Raw genomic sequence first — 20,187 nt, 5'->3', positions numbered from 1 at the left:
TGTAGTGCAGCCCGAGAGTGAAGCTGTAATCCTTAGTGTCGCTCTAACAATGTATTTGGCTCAGTAATGTCATCAGATATTAAAAGAAGGTGTAAAGGAGAAGGTTCCAGGATATTCTACAGGATATCTAAGGAATACATGTCTCTGAAATATCCATTTCATTTGAAATGCCTATGAAATTTGTATGAAACTCTCACGGAATTTCATTGTGTAAAAAAAAGATACAGACCATTGCAGCTTTTAATTCTCATTTGCTATGTATGTTTATATATACATAAAAAGGAATATTTGCTTTAAGGAAGAAATGCTTAGTTTTCCTATTTCTTCATTGCTTACCTGCTCAAAATTTTTTTTTAACCTCTTCAGAGTGACAGCTTTACTGTTTCCCATCCTCAATAAATTCCCACCTACTTTTTGGCCTGAAATATATATCCTTCATCTTGAAAGAGCTTTAATATTATTTTGAAAGGCAGTCTGTCAGCATACGCATCTTCTGGGGAAATCAATGCTCAGAAGTGGAGCCTACTGTCAAGGAAGCCAAAATCTTAAATAGGTACTATCGTACACTAGGATGCTTTCTGGACCTGGCAGAAATCTACACTTCTGCAAATGTAACATTTTTTTTACATAAAATCCCTCATAGTTCCACATTTATTTTCTTTCCTCTGAATCCACAGGAGACCTATGACATATATACATATGTATATATGATACACAATAATTTTGAATGACATCAGAATGATTCCGAATACGGTAAGTGTTTTATTTTGGTGGTGGAAAGGTGCTAGAACTCATGGCATGGATTGGACATTATCACATGGCGACTTACGTCAGAAAAATAACACTTTTAAAATAAATGTGTTCCCCCTTCTTCATATAGTTTTCTTGATATTTACAGCAGGTCCTTACAATTTCTTTTCATACTGCTAATCAGGAATTAGCTATCTCAGATATAATTTTGGGCATATGTGTCTCAAGACAGAATTTGCATTTCTGGTCCTGATGCTGATGGATTTCTTCTGAGCCATGTACGTCAGACAGAAAACTTCTTCAACAGTCATGTTCTGCTGCATTTTTCTCCTTAGGGAACATTAATTGGTCACATTTCAACACAAAGATGAATCTGCAGCTCCAGATGCCATATTCTAGGCTTGCTAGGTATCACCCACTGAAGTGCAAGTAAATTATTTGCTTCAATGCACCACAACTTTTAAATATATAAAGATACCACCCTTCTGATTAAAACATTTAATGTATAGTTCATTATGAACATAAATTTAAACAGATTAACCATAAAATATAAAGATAGTATAAATATTTATTGGAACATATATGTGTAGGCATAGGTGCATGGGTTACACACAAGAACTTAACTGCAATATTTTTGGTGAACATCAGCCACTATTTAACTATATTCATGAGGCTCTTTAGAAAAAAAAAGTCACTACATAACAGATACGATGTGTAGTTACTGCTCTTTAGAGCACTTTGAAGAGATTTATATTTAAAGTTCCTTAATTTCTTTAAAAAAGTAATTCTTATTTAAAAAAATCAGGTAAATTTTATATAGAATATTTTTAAAATTCTTGTGCTGATCATTTTGTAAATTATAGGAGACTGTCAGAATGCTTGGAACCTGTTAAATGGAGGATAAATTTTTCAATGTTATCGATTTGTTCTTTTTTATCAGTAGAAGAAACTATGAGACTGAGCAGGGAAACGTAGGTTATCCATTCTTCTGCTGTAATGTCACTGAGAAATAATTTCAGTTACCTGAGCTTGGCAACCCCATTCTGTGTAAAACTCCTAAATTAACTCAGTTAAATTCTAGCAGTGAGTCTTTCAAATAAGCTGCTATCACCTAGGATATATAACTATGTGAACAAGTACAGAGTCAAGAAAGCCCTCCGTCCATGACTTGTGCTTGCCAGGCAAAAGCCAGCTGCAGTTGAGAAGGCATGTAACTGAATCCATGTCAACAGGGCACCGAGCCAAAAATAATAAGCTGTGCTAGAGCTCAGTGCTGCACCAAAGCATTTACATGGCTTCTGGACTATTGGTGGCTCAGGTCGAGGAAGGCTGGAGGATGTGTGGTTTTCAGACCCACTTTGAAGCAGCACACAGAAAAGCAGATGAGGATAGGCTTTTCAACAATCCCGGGAGGATCAGAGAGTGTAAGAGGACAAAACTATTTTAGTTCTTTGAAAACAGAGCAAAAATGAAAGTCATCACAATAAGATGAATTTGTGGTCGCATTGAGGTTAATAATGAGTGAATTTCACATAATTCGATGTTAGGGGAGGTTATTGGCACAAGGTAATATTTGTGTTGCATGACACAAGCACTACATAATTACTTAGCTATAACATACCATTTTAATGCTTATGATTGTTTAAAGATTATATTTAAATTACTTCTATTCTTCAGTGCCCTATTTTTCCAGTCGTCAACTGAATTGTGTGATTGATAATTAACAAATTAGTGGCTTCACTTTGGTTTTACAGACACTGTATGACTGCTTGTGCAATACAAAACTTGCCCTCTTTTGGCAAGGAAGTTGACACATATATAAATTGACATTCTGAAGTGTTTCTTCAGCATTTATACACAATATACCAAATACCAGCACATCAAAAGCCTGTAATCTAATACAATAAATTGCAGTTGTACTATCAATCTTTTGCTAGAAACACTTATTGCTCAGCTAGATATCATTTAATAGTTTGTTATGGACGTGAGTGACTCGCATACGGTTTAAAGCTACACATCATCTCTAAAGTAATAGAACAGGAGTATGAACACAGTGTTTAGGTATAGAATGAGTAATATAGATAGTCAAAAGTAGGTTGTTTACATAGAAATAAACTATAGGTAAAAATATGTATAGGCTTAAGAGAACTGCAATATTAGAAGGAAGTAACACATGCCACTTTATCTTATAGTAACTGAATTACAAATCCCTTTCATTGCTCATCAAAGGAAAATAAAAAGGAGGAGGGGAATTTTTTTGAAAAAATAAAGAAATTGAGTGTTTTACATTAGTTGCCATGTAATCTTAGTTGTGTTTACTATTCATCACAAAGTAATTCTGCGTGGGAAATCCGAGAGGTATTAACTTTTGACGAGGCCTATAGGTGGAAATGGTAGTTTTATTAGACCTACAATAGTTGGAGAAAGCAGACAAAATTTGTTTGGGCACAAATTTGTTTTGGGAAAACAAATCCTTTTTGATGTCTGTTATGAGCAGCAGACTTCAAGGTTTGCTTCAAATTCAAACAACTGCTCTGAGTAGCATATTCAAGTAATCTAATAAAAACGTGAACCCCATTTACAAAACTTACCTTGCCTATGTCTTTTCACCACCACAGCTGTGACAACTCTACTGCTAAGTTGTATACAGGTAGGGAAAAAAAAGGAATTCCTAAGTACTTCTGGATGCTTATCAGAAAATAAACGAATGCCAGTACAACTAAAAGCTTGTGGCTCTTCCTAGAATTAGCCTTAGCATCTACAAAGAGTAATGGATCAGGAAACAAGTTTTGTATAGCTCTAAAGTTATGATACAAACTTCTATATAGGCTCTCAGCTTTATGTTATATCCTCCTTTATGTCAACTGGTTTTGTACATAGATCAAGTTATATGACCTTGAGTACTGACAGATGTCTCAGCGCTGTGACAAATTCTGAGCTTTGCTTCTGCCTTTCTCTAAGGGACAGTAACAGCTGTTTTAATATTGATAAAGCTTCAATAAAATCTTTGTGGGGAAATTTTCCAGAGTATCCCAATTTATATTTACAACTAAATGACAAAGAGCAGCTGCGTCTAGAGAGATCGTACTGGATTTTATATTGCTTGCCCACTTGGAAAGGCTGCCTCACCCCTCCTTCCCCTCTCAACACGAGGTCCCTGCCCTGTCAACATCCTGTCCTAATTCTGAAGGTACATTGTTTTTTTTCCCTTTTCCAGTGTCCCAAAGAATAGCTACACAATTAAAGAAGACGGTGATACTTCAGCCATTTATAGTCTTCAGGGCAAATTACATAGTAAAGCTTCTTAAAAGTTTTTTATTGCTTCTATTTCCAAAATAAGATTAATTCATTATATAATCTCTCAGAATTTTGCAACCACTTTTGTTACTGACCTTACCTTCCTCTAAAGGAATTGAACTTACAATGAAAGATTGAAATAGGTGCAAATGAACTAAATGCTGAGCTCCTTTTTTGTCCCTTTGCTCCTTTCCAGCACCCTCCTGCTTTATTATATTGTCATGTATTATGAATATGTGTTATCACAACTGTTTCAAGGTCACATGTTTCAACAGCCGATATTAGCATAGTTTCAATAAAATGTCAATAAAATGAGGCCATTTTCTCCTGGTTGAGGATATGGTTCGATGTCAAGGGGTATTTTCCATTACAAGCAACTGGAGTTTGTATACATATAAACCCTTTCCATCCATTTGAACAAATATACACCATTATATTTGCAGAAGATTATTGTGATTATCAAAACATAGTAATCAGTATTCCCATATAAACTGGATAAATCTAATAAAAAATTAAAATGCGAAAAGAAAAATGTAGTCAAATGATTAGATGTCTGGTCACTGGTTTTTAAACTATGTCACATGGCACATCATTAAACATTAAATGTAGCTAATAAATCCAAGGTAATTTTTTTGTGAATATAATTGTTAAACCTTTTAAAATAAAAATATTACTGTCTAACTATTGCACAATACTTGCAAAGTTTTTGTTTTGCTAAAATCTACTTTCCAGATCAACTACTAATCATATATTAATAATATTTATGTTTTCATCCTTTTATACAAAAAGACCTTCAGTGTTGTACATACTACGTCATGTATTCTGTGTATAGAATAATCTAGAAAAAGAATTCCTTAATATTAATAAAAATTATGTATAACGTCAAGGTTCAGTTACTATAAAATGTCACTTTAAGGTAACTCCACCCAAGACATGTACCGTTAAGGAATAAGATAGTAATAATAAGTAATAAGGAAGTCATACATACAAGGTACTGTTAAGAAAAACACAAGGATCAGTCATCCAACAAACAAAACAATCCTACAAAACAAAAAAATCAGTAGACCATTTTTCATTCTACTTGCTTAAAACTTTTCCTAAGCAAGAAGATTTACAGCTCCAGAACACACGTAACCCTTTAAACAGTATCCCACCTATAACCAGGTACACAGTCTCTCCAGAGAGTCTGATATGAAGAGGAATGAGACACTACAGGTTTGTAATTACAGTCTTTACATCACATGAACTTTCTAGGTGTGGAAACACTAAATCAGCCAAGACACCAAGGAACCTGGAAGATGATTGTTTCTAATTTAACTACTTAGCAGGTATGACCATGCAGATTGGATGTCTGATTTATACCAAGAATAGGCACACCCTGACAAATGCTTAAGATGAATAGAACTGTATTATGCATCATATGTAACACAGATTTAATGGCTTTTAATGACCAGCTTCTTATCATAAAAAAAATATTTACATGATGTCTGTGAAAAGTATCCTCGTAGCAAAGCCTGGTGTTTATTTATACAGGAAAAGTCTTGACCTTACTGCACATGTTCCCTCCAGGAGAAAGAAAGTAAACATGGCCAGTATTCTTTACAAAAAGAAACCAAAAAGAGTAAAAAAATCTGAAATAAACCCCACACTTCTCTTTGGTGTTCATTCTTCCTCGTTCCTTTGTCCAATTCTTGTCTCAGATATAATCAAAGCGATTAATATACAAGGAAAATCTCAGGGCAAATGTGATCACCTGATAGCAGAGACTTGCTGAAGTCAGTGCTATTCAGATTTAAAACTTACATCAAGCTGTGGACTCGCCCTGGACAGATTATCTCCAGAGAGTCTCTGTTGAACAACATCATGGTTTTTGCTGTGCCTGGTGGTTTAGACTACAATTCTTTGAGAACAGAAAAATGCATACCTCAAAATGTGGCTGTTATTTCATCCTGAATGCTTTCTATAACTGTAGCCTCCTTTGTCATTGCCAAAGCTTTACATCTCTCACAAAACCAGGAGACAAACTTTTAAAAAGGTCAGCCTGTACTTTAGGACACTTCTCCTTACCTTGATATCCATGAAATATTTACTTTAAAAATATACCTACCTCATGTTATCAGTGCAAAAAGATTTACATTTATTTGCATTACTTATACATACATTAAAGTATACTGATGGCATTAAAAAATAAAGAAAATCATGTAATACCTTTACTTTTACCTATGGATTTGGTGAAATGGTTCCATGAAGAAAGCATTTCCAGACAAAAAGAGAATAAAGAAGAGGAGAGAAACAACAGTAAGAGTCATGAGTATATGTAAATGCAATAGTATCTGAACATGAAGAGACAAAGTATAAGGTAAGTGTCTGGAGACAAATGGAGATGCAATCAGTGTCATATTAGGGATTTAGTTTATTTTTTTTTCCAATCATGTACATGCAGAGAAACACAGAAATAACCCATGCTTAGATAAGAAAGAGTGACACAAAAGTAACATGGACAATGGGTTAGGAGGAAAAAAATGACTGATTTCATTAGGTTGCAAAACTGTACTCTCAGCATTCCAGAAGCCAGGAGCAGGTGCTTTCTGCACATTTCCAATCAGCCATGCATTAATGTAAATGGACTCTTCAATGTGTACAATGTGACAAGCTGAGTATCTTCCTTCAGGAGCTATCTGAAGAGTGCTCTTGTGCTTCGTTTATCTGTTACAGAATCACCCGTAATTGTATTTTCTGATAAACACATGAAATTTTCTTAATCACCTTCTTATTTCTCTCACCTCTTTTCAGTTATTATATTGCAAGATGGGGAGTTGAGGAGGCAGGAAGGACAAAAGCTTACGGAGCAAACAAAAAAAAAATTATAATGAAATAAGAAAAGATGTGACTAAAACCATGTGTTTATTTGCAGCCAAAGACAGCTTTCAAGCATTTGCCCATCGTTTGCAGTGATGGATTCAAAGCAGCTACAGAACAAGAAGAAACAATGAAAGCAGAGTGGAAAAGGAACAGAGCCCATACCTTGGTCGCCCATCATCAGGTGCGCCAGACCTTGAAGGGAAACAAGAGCACAGTCAGCAATGAACAAGGGAGCACGGGAAGGTGGTGTTGTCACAGTGACAAAAATGTTTTGTGACAGGCATCTGTTTCCTATGAGATGTCTGTATCACAGAGGGAAATCAAAGAGCATTTTTCAACCACTGGTTGGAATGCTGTGGGCTACGAGTAACAGAACTGCAATTCAAACACTGGGTGCTGTTTTATTGTGTATTTCTTCTGTGCAGTAGTTGGGATGACAGAAAATAATAAAATGCTTTCAAATCCAACCAATTCCTTTAATATTCCATCTGTCTTTATCGTATTTTGATTATATTGCTTTGAACACTTTGCTGGGAGGACTTCCTGTCCTCTACATGTGAAATGACGTTAAAAACCTGGAGAAGTGTAAACCTGAAAAATGGGCTGGGTCTGATCTTTTTCCCCTCATAAAAATGAGCATTTCAGGTAATTAAATAAAATTTCTTCATCACATTGAAATGATAATGCAAGGGATGTCTCCTTATTTGTGTGAAACGTGACAGTAGAATGAATTTGTTCCAGAGAAGGCAAATTATTACATATGCAATATAAAATACATAGCAATAAAGAAAATTTAAGTGACAGCTTCTGAAGCTACTTCATAAATCTGTGAGAAATAGATTTTGCTTTATATTTGTATTGTGAGATGAAATCCAATCATACCCGTATAAGTCTAGTGACATTTCAAAACAGATGTCCATAATAATAATCATTCAACCAGAGCCAGATTTTGTTACTCTTTAACCAAAAATATTCAGCTTTTTTAATTCATGATAATAAAATTATACTTATATTTTCACTGAGAATGATGTGGTGTAGGGAGAATGTTTTTCTAGAAATATGAAGGTTTTTCACATTTTATGTCTGGTTTAAAAAAACAGGCTTATTCTTGTTGAACTTAGCTGTTTTAGGATCCATTTTAGAAGTTATTAATTGCTCATGTGTTAAATGTGCTCCTCTTCTCCAACAACTACAAGAAGTGATACATTATTTTCTTATTTGCAATTAATTAAAATTAATTCACACAAAGAAGGTGTGCAATAAAATATCCTGCTCTTTATTGGAAAGCAGACTTCCTAGAGAGTTCCTGTGATTTCTAATTCACAAAGAAAATTAGGTGCACAAATGACTCATAGTACTTGGGGGGAGTTCAAAGAAGATACTCCCGGCTGCAATCAGTCTTAAAGGATTCGTATCTTACCAGTTCCAAATCTCAAGTGATGTTCCAAATAGACTAACAATGGTTTTGCTGAATTAGTGCTTTTCCATGTCACCCTTTTTAGATGCGTAGTTAAACTGAAGGGCCTGATGTGCCCCATCTCTTGTGCAATAGATTCTGTTTCCAAATACAGTGCCTTGCAGCTGGTGGGATTACCTGGGGTTTACAGCCGTGTAAGTGAAAGCTGAGCGTGATCCTGAAGGGATGCCTACGTAAGCATTGCTTGGGAAACATCACACAGCTGTGCGGTAGTTCGCAGCTTGTGAAAGAGAGTGGAAATGTTTTCACGTGTGTTTTTTCCCTGCAAGTGTTGCTGCAAGAGAGGCATGCTGAATTCATAAAGACCCACAGTCAAGCTTCGTTCTTTTAATGTGGAATGTCCTTGCTTGGATCCCTTGCTGCATGGATTTCTCGAAGTATTAGTCTCCTAATGTGATTATTTAACTTATCTGTTGGCTTCTAACTTTTTGTGTTGGCAAATATAGTAAGAAATCTCAGACATTTGACTTGGCCCTAACTGTATTCGATAGAGGGAAGATGAAACTAGTTGAATGTTACATGTTTTTCTTTAATAAAATTGTGACTTTTCAGCAGCTACTTTGTGAGCTCTTTCAGATCTTAGAAGGTACAGAGCAAATCGCTGTTATGTCTCCTAGGGGAATGCAAAGAAGGTAATCATATTTAAAATAGCTTGCGTTTAAATATGATCTTTATTGCTATAAGGGCCTAAACAAAAGGCCTAGAATCAGGAGACTACCACTGCTTGATAGGTACTATTTTTGCTAAAATGATATGTGAGATTGGTCAGTTGTAAATACATGATTCTTAAATAATTTGAAAAAAACATAAATTGCAGAAGTGCCTCTTGAAAACATCATAGAAACCACTTGAATTTTAAGAGTCACTTACAGTGCTGTTCAACTAAAAAAGGAACTCAAGTGAATGTAAAAAACCCACACTGCTCAAACCAAACATTTATCAATTAAAAAATTTAGTCCTCAAGACACTATTTTGTTTGACTCTGTATGTTACTTTATTTGTGAAGCAGTAAGGTTACTTATACTTACTTGCTAAAAGCACATAATGATACTTACCTTATTTTCTATTTTTGCAATCTATGGATGAAGGCTATGGAAGAGTGAAGAATTACTATTACTGTACCTGTGCAATCCACAGAGTGGTTTAAAATGATACAGATAAATCTACCATGATAGTAATCACTGCTAGATTTTAAAAATGACAGTCTGCTTATAATAGAGAATACCACAATGGATAGTCATGGAAAGTTCTAGCCTTAACTAGCTATGTATAGGCGTACCATACATTGAAAATACTCATTTGTGCACCATTACTTCATGTGGAATGATAAAAGCCTTTCCTTTGTGAGTTAGGAATTCAAGATTTAGTAGGAATGTCTCATGTGTGATTCACTCCATCTTTATACTGAACTTGTTTCTGAGTGGAGAGAGTAAAGGGGCACAGGATGGGAGAGTGGAAGCGGCTATGAAGATAGGCTATTTTCATAATTTCGTGTGTGAGTTCCATGCAGAGCACAGGCCAAAACAAAATTTAAACATGGTAAACCTGCAGTGAACATGTTCAACCCTAGCACAATTTTAGTAAAATGAATAAAATGTAGCCTTTTTATACCAGCAATATATACAAAATTAACTCTGTGAATACTAAATCCTTCTGTTTTCTGATGTAGCCTAACTTACAGAGATGCTCAGATAGCACAGAAATCAAAGATGAAAAAGTATAGTTCTATTTCCAGACTGTGCTTTGGATACACCATTCTATGCTTCCATTCTTTACATATACATCCCTTGTAACTTTAATGTATGCATAAGTATACAGACCTGGGTTGGAATAAATTTAAGGTTGCGCCTTCAAGAATTAGATTCAGGTAAAGTCTGGATTAACTGTTATCCAGGCTTTATCTTGTACTGCTGTGCATAAATGAATACGTGAAATGAAATTGAACCTCCTTATCTAGTTATACTGATCCTAATTCACATTTGAGACTCATGTTGACACCAGTAAGAGTTTTATGCACAGATCAAATATAAGATTAGGTACTTATTTCCAGGCTTTTATGTTTTTCCGTTAGAATTCCTGTCCCAGTGTTGTTGAATACATTTTGATTTCACAATAAAAAGGATATTGTATTGATATCTATGTGCGTGACTGCACACGATTAAAGCATCTGAATTGTTTAAATTTTCTTTCTCCTACTGGTAACATATATTTTAATAAAATTACACAGCATCATGTATGTGCTAAATCTGAGCACCTCTCTTTGCCCTTGAATACAGTAGCATAGAGAAATGCAGTATCGATACTTCTAGGCTTTTTTAGAAAATTGGGACTGAACAGGCAAGCAGTGGCCCATGGTGACTTGAATCCTGAATGAACTCAGGCCCCCAAGTGGGGCCACTACAGGACCCTGGGTCAGAGCTGTGCCAGGGCAGTCACTTTGCATATGAGTTAGCTTACAAAGTCCTTGATTTAAAAATAGGTTCAAAAGCATTGGAAAAAAAAAAAAGTTATTGCTTGGTTTAGATAGATAAACTAATTTTTCAAATAGATAATTGGTTATCCAATATGCAAAGATTCAGCCCAGAGAGACTTTTAAAAGCACTTGTACATAAAAAAGCACCTGCACCTTTTGGCTTATAAGCAAAAAGAAAATATTGATTCCCAGCAATAACTGATCTGTGAAGCATATTCTGTACCTTTAAAACTATGATATATATATATATATATATGCACGCAACAGGTTTTACCAGCTAATAGACTTACTTACCAATATTCAGGCTAGATGGCATTGTGCTTTAGTTTCCACTGCCCTGTGCCATACTTTCTTTAAAGGGACTTAATTACATACCAACATTATTATTAAAATCACATGCTGCTTCTTTCACAATGTTCAAAAGGCAGAGTGCATTATGTTGAAAAGTTAGACAGAAAAACTTTATTCCTAAAACTTTGTGCTGTAAAGGATATTACAGGAAGCAAGATTTGTAGTATTAAAGAACAAAGCGCTTTCCATTTTCCTAAGCAACTAAAAGATAGGTATTTAACATGCATTACATTCTCATGAAGAGGATTTATGCTGCACACTAATGAAACAAATAGTTTCTTGAAGTGTTTTTCATACAGAACATGAAAAGAAATCAGTCCTTCTGCAAATCTCCTGAATGATTTTGAAGGGTGATATCAGTCATATGAGTATAAATCCCATCATTGTTTCAGTGAGGTTATTCTGGAATTACATGAATAAGGCCAATATTAAAACAGAGCTTTGCTTGTGTTCTGTATGAAAAAAGAAATCACACTTATTTAATAAACTTGTATACCTTTATGGGTAAAAAAATGCAACTTACCGTACTGAATGATATGTGTACTTTTATAACATTAAGCAGAAGGGGAAAAAACCACTAAACAGAAGGGAAAAACAAGAGCTTAGGAAAATAAGGTAGAAAGCACCCACCTTCCACATAGTTGTCTTCTGTAAGCACATAACAGGGAAGGAGAGAAAAGGAAAACATTCATTAAGCAGCATGCAGACTGGAACTTGCCATTGCATGTCTTCATCATGCAAGGCATCAAACACAACATGCAAGTGCTCCACTGCTACAATCCAGAGGGAAAAACAAAAGCACCAGGGAAGCAGTCTTTCCTCTATTTAACAAAATTCACGTGATATGAAATAAAACAATACTGTTTCCAAAGCGAAAAAATTGTACAGGATTTACTGCAGCTCAATTTACTGCAGCTCTTCATAAATTCAATTATTATTAGTCATTAATCAGAGATCTTCTTGTAAGACTTTTATAACTATATATTTTAAAGCCATCAGTCATTTGTGAAAGGGATTCTAAGTTAATTTGCTTCTATTTTCCCATTCTGAATATTCCTTACTGTCCTGTATGAAGTAGATGATTATTTTAAACAGATTGAACAAGATAACTTAAGTTTTAGAATACGCTGTGAAGATGTTACCACAGGCAGCGTGGCTGATCCTGTACTCATTACTGAGGTACTCACTCTGGACATTGGGTTAGATCTCCAAATCCCATGTGGAAAAACTGTCACTTAAACTGGGTGGAATACCTCAGAATTGTAGGATCATGTCCCACAGCATTTGTCAGCATCAGAAACTTGCACATCTTAAAAAATCAATCACTACTTTGCCTGGTACAGCTAGCAAAGGCCACAGCAATCTCAGGCATGGATTCTGCCCCCGGATTAGATCAAGGGGCATTTTACCTAAGTAAAGGCTCCTATTAACAAGCAATAATTTGGCCTTTCATCCCCAACCCAACATCAATATGGGGCACAGGAAAGAAGGTTCCCCCAAAGCCTACAAAGCTAGAGGGGACTAGGAATTGAGTGTCAGCTAATGAAGTGGACAGAATTTAAATTTAAGAAAGAGGCTCAGTGTCCTAGTACTCATGCTAGTCTCTACTAGTTCCTCCACTAGGTAGGTGATTTTGAGGGACTATGTCTCTGTTGCCCATTATGATTTTGACTGAGGAGAGGATAGGAGAGAGTACAAAGATATCTCAGGGGAGAGAGAAAATGGGAAAGGTAAAATAACAAAGGAAAAACAACAAAGGAAAAACAACACGGAAGTCAAGGAGATGGACTGTGCGAAACCAACAAAGAAATGGGGAAGGGTGACAACACAGCAGTCCGACTGCTTGGGAGATCTTCCTGCAATTTGTGCTGCCTCCGTCAACACTTCTTGGGGAGCGAGCACTCAGAAGCAATTGTGAATTGAAGCCCAGTTCTCTCATTACAGGTTATTTCTCATGGAGTCTTCCTATAGGAAAATACCTTTTCATGTGACCATTAAGAAATGTGATCTAAATTAATTTGGATATATCGTAAACCAGGAGTCAATAAAACAAGTTACACAGAACTGGGCTCAATGATATCTCTTAAGCATAGCAATTTTCTGCCAGAATGTGTCACTTTTCATAATGAAAAGCCTTTATAAGTTAATGCCACAAAACACTGAAAAATCTCATCATAACTAGACAGTATTCCAATAAATAATTTGAAAAGTTTACCACTTCAAAAATAATAACTACTATAAACGATGAATACTAAGGGTTTAAGTCTCTCAGTTTTTAGTTGCAATACTCATAGGCCAGACCAGATAAAGTTATTTGGTGTAAGATATTATAAATTACCTTCTCCATGCACATATTCTAAATTTAGACTTCTAAAATCTCACTGCCTGAAATTTTAGTTTGTTATGAAAGTGCAAAGGGTACATACTGTTTCATGCATTTAGAAAAATAAGAGGCTGAAAAGAAAAAAAATATGAAAAGCAGTATGCCTGGTGTGAGTAAATATCTGAAGATCAACAAATCGAATAAAGGTCACCGAGAAAATGAAAAACACCCAATTTCACAAGACAAAGATATTATGTTCTATATGCGGTGTAAATTATAGTGATATTTGGGCTATTAGAAACAGCTACTTATAGCTAAACTTTTCTGGAAGACCCTTCTTCCTTTAACTGCATATAGTAATTTCCTTTCTTTAGGTACAAACCCTCCCAAACTTAATAAAAAATAAATTATTTATTTCAGTTGTAGTATAACTTCAGGTTCCTTCATCTAGTCCTGGTTACTGCAGTGTTGGTATATTTATTGCAATACCAATACTGCAATGACATCCTTTGTGGTGGCCATATTTAGCTTAACATGATTACTTAACACCAACACATGAACTTGCTAAAAGGCCAGTTCTGTTGCTCATGATGCCAGAGTCAAAGGGAGAGTTCTGAAAATGACATCACAGGCACCGTCAGATGGTTAAACTCATCTGGTTACAGGGTTTAGCATATTTTGTTTTATATCATGGGCCCTATTCTTAGCAGTGATTGGTATGTCTTTTTTGGTGACTGTCACATGAAAGATTTACACTAGCTGAGCAGCTTCCCCTAAATGTCTGATTGATTAAACTTTTAAGTGATAGTAAATTAAACTGTCAAAGCATTTTGAATTAAATAAAATTGAAAGTGTTGAATTCCTGCTCTGTGAATAAAACCGTGTACATAGTCAAACCCCTATACATGAGTAACGGGCATGAAAATTCATTCCTCCGCATGTTTTTGTCATGGTAAGTTAAACCATCTTAAACAGTTTTGCAAACTAAGAAAAAAATTAGTTCAGCTTTTTAATGGTACTTTATGAGGTTTTTACATTAGATTAGCATTGAGCACTATTATTTATTTAAGGTGTTTTTTTGAGATGGCTGATACATTTCCATATCACTAACACTTTGCCTGACTTTCCTTATTCCTATTTTCTTGGCATGGCCTATTCTTCTAAGCAGAGACTAAGAAGCCAGAAGACCGAAATTATAACTTTGCTTTTATTCATTTTGCTTACTCCCGCCACTCTTAAAAAAATAATAAATAAAAGGAAACTGAAAGCCATGTATACTATCAACATCTTAATTTTGCAGTTTGGAGGGAACAAAATCTTCCTCATCTAAATCAGGAGTAACTGTATTTATGTCATTACAGTTGCACTGGTGTAAAATTTATGTACCTGCAGGAGAGTAAAGCCGTATTACACATTTCTGTCATTGCTGATGATTTAGCCACCCGCAGTCTGAATTTACCCACATCCATCCAACCTGGAGGACCTTACTGTCTGCTGAGTAGCTCTGTTGGCATCAGTGGAACCAGAGGCTTTCAAGACCCAAAGTGCTATCTCCTAGCTGCTGTAGGCATTGGCACAGAACGGCTCTCAGCCTTTTCTGCACCAGCTGGTCATACCAATGATTTTCACTAAAGCACAGCCCAGGTATGAGACAAGGGTCTAAAAGGGACTGTCAACACAACAGCAGAGGAGCAGAATGGCCTTACAGCCTCCACTAGCAACCAGATGACTGCCCAGACAGGTAATTTTCTCTTCAGCACTCTGACTTCTAGTAGATGTGAAAAGTCCTCTGTTTTCACGTTGCACCGAACTACTCACTTGAAGAACTAGACAGATCTTCATCCACTGCAAATGGTTATTTCCTAGACCTTCCCCCAACCCCAACCAACAATGATACTAAATGCCACTGCTAATTTCTGTGTGAACAACCTAATTCCTTTGGCCAAATTCTGCTCTCAGCACTACTGGTGTAATCTGTTGACTGCACATATTGAGCCAAATATTCAGTTGATTTAAATCTGGTGTGACACGGTTGAAATCAATAGAACTATACAACTTACACAGGCTGTGAAATTGGCTTATTATCTTCAGATGAATTGTCTCAGGCTGTCCCTACTGAGCTAAGAGCAGAATCTGCTCCATATTTTTTTGCAGTAAATGCCCAACCAATTCTAATTATTTTAGCATATTACTATGGTTCAGTGATATAAAAATAGGAATCATGTTTTTACAGGATATTTTTACTAATTCAGGAATCATCTTAATATTTAGTGATGCTTCATTGAAACCTTGATTTTTTTTAAAAAAATAAGTGACTGTTTATAACTTTTGTGGTTATTTCTGCCATTACATTTTTTTCTTCTGCCAGAATATTTACACCTTAGCCACACACAGAGCACAATATTTCTCCTGACAATTATATAAGAACAGTGTTTTCATGATAAACAGATGAAAGAGTACATTAGTATTTTGAAGTTACAGAAATAGCATTCTAGAAATAACACAGTAAGAAGTAGCATATTAGAAGTGACATTTTTATAGTTATTTTTTTCCTCATCAAAATTATAGTTCAAAATCACTTTGGCAACAATGAATGGTATAATATACAACAGACATAGTTTATGAAATTTCATAGGATATTCAGTAGTACGAATAGTGGGGAAGTAGCCTGAAATAAAACTTATTTTTATGCAGGTGTCTTGCAATAAAAATGATGACTAGAAATTTAAGATGTGATATTTTAAGTTCATTTTCCCAAAGAATAATGCATCAGTGTACTTCTCCATAAATTTATCTACTTAAAAATACTGTACTGGAAAATGTCATTTCAAGAGGCAGCTTATTCTATGGGACTGCACCCAGCATCTTTTGGATAGTGTAACTTAGCCTGTCTCATCAGTTTCTCAAATTATTAGAGAAATTGTTTTATTTTACACGTGGTTCAAAAGAAAATATTTGGAAAGGATATGAAAACATGAAATATGTTATAAAGCATGTTATAAAGCATGAACAGTCATAGTCTAAATAATGATAAACTAAAGCAATACATTGGAAATCTATGGCTATTAGCATTGGTCTTCTCAAGTGCTGTGTACCTGATAAATTCCATTAGGATTATTTATATTTTTTTGAAATGTACTTTTGAAAACCACTCTAAATATTGATTGGAATTACTGACTGTAACTATGAATAATTAGAAATGCATTATAAAGATACCTAGTACAGAACTCTGATTCTGCTGCAACCTTCTGCTTGAATATTGAATGAATAGGGAAGCAGCATTTCCTACAGCTGGGCTTCATGGAACAAAATTTGGGATTCATCCGCAAAATCTGCAAATCCACCAGAATCTAGGGAAGAGGGCCCAGGAATTCCTACATTTCCACATGGCCCCATTAGGTCTGAAATTAATGTACAGCCTCTCCCAGACTCCACACAACTTTGGGTGGACCCATTCAGAGGACTTTCCAGTGCAGCGGGTAGAGATATAATATAACAGGGACTCCATTGATTTTTTTTTTTTTTTTTTGTGGAAGGGAGAAATTTCAGAATAACAGGAGTTTGGTTCTGTTCTAGCTCCATTTTCTATCTACATCTCTCTGAAGATCCCTTCTTTTCTGGAATGCCCTGTACAAGACTCAGGAGAAAGGTACGATACTGTCAGGAGCATAGATGACCTGTCTTGACCAAAAATGAGGATGAGGCTTTCTGCCAAGTGAGCATCATTATGGCACAATTAGATGTTTCTCCCAGTTTTGTACAAGATAAAGCCATCGGCTCAAATTTGGTACACCTCTGTAAATTCTACTAACATCTATGAATTTACTCTAGGTGAGGTCACCTTTTCTAGATAGCACTATGTATTCCAAATGCATTGAGAATGAAATAATGACAAGATCATTTTAGTTAAGCTACTGTAGATGAGCTCCTAGTGTGAAGCAGCAACTAAGGGGGGCAGTGCAAGTCTTGAATGCATAGGCAAAGAAATAATGAACAGAAAGAGAAAATGGCATTACTTTTTGTGGCATAACTAAAACCATTACTGTGTTGTTCCAGTGCTCATATATTTAAAAGGAAATAAAAAATGAAAGAATTTTCAGAAAAAAACCTTTTCCCACAGTCATTCATGGCATTAAAAACCTAAGAAAACTCAGTAACCATGTCTTACAATGAAAGCCCTAAGATGCTCAATCTATTGAATATATCAAAGATGAGATGAAGAGGTGTCTTGAACCCAATCTGTAACCATGAATGTCGGGAGAAAGATTCTTGATACCTGGAAGTCCTTTCAACCAGACAAATGCTGGGATTGAGAGTCAGAAAAGTTCAAACTGAAAATAAGATGAAAATTTTCAATAAAGATAAAATAAGCATTGGGAATACTGGGTAATTCTTCCCTGAAGTCTTAAGACAGAGCCTTTGTCTAGCAGAAACTGTATAGCAATCACTGCTTTTGGGCTGAATTGTAGGAATCACTGGGAGAAATTCTGCCTTTTGTCATTTAGGAGGTCAGGTTAATATTTTCATAGCAGTACATTCTGGACATAACTTGTATGAATCTATGAATTTTCTCTAGTCAAATGAGAACAGAAACCAAGCATAAAAAGCAGCAAATACTTTGACACCCTGTTAAACACAAAAATGTTCAAATAAATTGTTTTCTCAGAACCAATCTCTGCACCATTTGCACAAAGAGCTCACTGTTTCCCATGAAGAATTCAAATATAATGGGTGAAAAAAAATCATTCAGACAAATCATTACTATTGTTCCCAATGGGAAAATACCCCCACCCCCAATTTACTTCTACACCCTGTAATATTTTCTAATACCCTCTGCAGTTGTCTGCAGACAACAGAGTCAAAATCGAGACATAATTGAATCAATAGTCTTACTGAGGCAACAATTTTTTGTGGTGCTTGATTCTTATGCAGCTTTATCACTTTTCTATCATTTATCATCACAAGTGTCTCAAATGTGAAACCATTCAACATTGCTTTAGTTTAATGCTGTTAATCTATGATTATTTTATTGTTACACATTTTTAGATATTGTACATCTGAATAAACTTGTGCTTCTTGAAGCCACAGTAGTTAATAAATAAGCACATCTTTGATACCCAAATCTCCTTTTTCTCAACTACTTCCTACATCAGACATTTTTGGGAAGTAACTTGTCCTCTTCTTTTAGTAATTTTTACCATACTTCTAAATAAACTTGGACTGACTCAGGGGAGAGATGATGATGTAGATATAAAAATGACTGCTTTTTAATTATATTACAATCCCAAGAAATTTGTCTTTGGCCTTATTTTGCCACTTCATTAAATTTAATCCTTTTCTCCAAAATGGTTCTGGCTAGTTTCAGACATACTAAACTTCAGACCTGCTTGCAATATGTCAATGCTTTAAAAAAATTTCCATCAGTCACCGGGACAAATGTTCTTGCATAAGTGTCATGGCTGCAGTAACCACAACCAGGTATCAAAGGTGGAATCAAAGGTTTTTTAATAATTGAATTTAGTAATATTAATAATAGAGATAATGAAAGGAGAAATAAGTCATTTGCATAAGTGAAGGTGAGTCAAAGAACCACACTCCCTCCCCTGTGTTTTAATTTCCATGTATAAGCAGAAAATGAAACACAGTGTAAATCTATGTATTTCACTCAGTAACCAGATATTCTTTAAGAATTGCTGCTCTTTTTCCATTTAGCCTCTGGTACTATTTCTCTGGATTGGAAACATTCAATTTCCATTGAAAATCTCTGGGATCTGCGCACTTTGATTTGTGCTTTTAGACCTCTTCCTTGTAATCACTAGAGGTCTTATTTCCTATCACGGAGAATGGATAAACTAACTAGAATTAAGAACTGACTGTATACGGTCCGCTTTACATAGCCTGTACATCTGACCGTAACTCTTCTTTTCTTCCTAGCATTATTATTATTATTCCTTTGGATTTTCTCCAATTTAGCCCTGCTGGATACATGGCATGAAAATATACTTTCAGGATATTCCTATCAAAACCTTTCATACAGAATTAACTACTCTGGCTGGCAGAGAGTAATGGCAAGAACAGAGTATGTTCTATAAAAGTGATGCAGGGTGACATATAGGTATTTCTATTTTAAGAATATCTGTTTTGAAATTAATTCCAAAAATTCATAAAATAACTTATTTCAACAACTTCTTTAAGAAACAGTTGTGAAATGAAGAATAAAGATTTTTCACAATTATTTGTGCTTGTTTTGGTGTACATGAGAATAGAAACTAGCCCAGTAAATCTGATTCCTTGTTGCGCTGTGCTTTGTGTAGTCAATTATGTCTATGCAAGAGGCTGCAAAATCAGGCCCCAGTTACTATCAGAAGAAATCAAATCCCTGTCCAACCATCCTTTCAGCAAAACTGGTCTGTTAGACCCATTAATACAATAGAATTAGCTGAGCCGACGGTGGGTAAAAATGCTGTGCAGTGGTTGAATGGCAGAAGTAATTTTCCAACTGGATGGCAGCTTTACAGAGGTGATGATCCAGTGGATAACACTCAAAGGAGGAGAGGTCACATTTTTTGTCCATGAGAAGGATATTGGTTTTAGACAATGCTTCCTACAAGTTTTCTACTGGTTTTGTATTGTATGGTGAACTGGCAGGTATCT

At 35.4% G+C, this 20,187-nt stretch overlaps 1 protein-coding gene across 28 annotated transcripts in view; it reads right to left on the bottom strand.

Annotated features, from left to right (window-relative positions):
* NRXN1 (neurexin 1) overlaps nt 1-20,187 on the bottom strand; it is a 715,706-nt gene that overhangs the window by 626,988 nt on the left and 68,531 nt on the right. For 17 of the 28 annotated variants that reach the window (XM_069799889.1, XM_069799890.1, XM_069799901.1 and 14 more), the window contains exons 2-3: nt 11,841-11,858; nt 7,072-7,101 (exon numbers count right to left, since the gene is read on the bottom strand). The exons of 6 other annotated variants lie outside the window; for them this stretch is intronic. In XM_069799889.1, coding sequence (XP_069655990.1) covers nt 7,072-7,101; nt 11,841-11,858 — 48 coding nt within the window. Of the gene's footprint in view, nt 1-748; nt 6,268-6,292; nt 6,754-7,071; nt 7,102-11,840; nt 11,859-20,187 lie in introns of those variants that run through there. 5 more of the 28 variants (XM_069799891.1, XM_069799909.1, XM_069799917.1 and 2 more) reach the window with 4 other exon arrangements.

Source organism: Haliaeetus albicilla, chromosome 13, assembly GCF_947461875.1.
Source record: "Haliaeetus albicilla chromosome 13, bHalAlb1.1, whole genome shotgun sequence".
NCBI classification, from domain to species: Eukaryota; Metazoa; Chordata; class Aves; order Accipitriformes; family Accipitridae; genus Haliaeetus; species Haliaeetus albicilla.
This window is presented reverse-complemented; position numbering and strand designations above follow the sequence as displayed.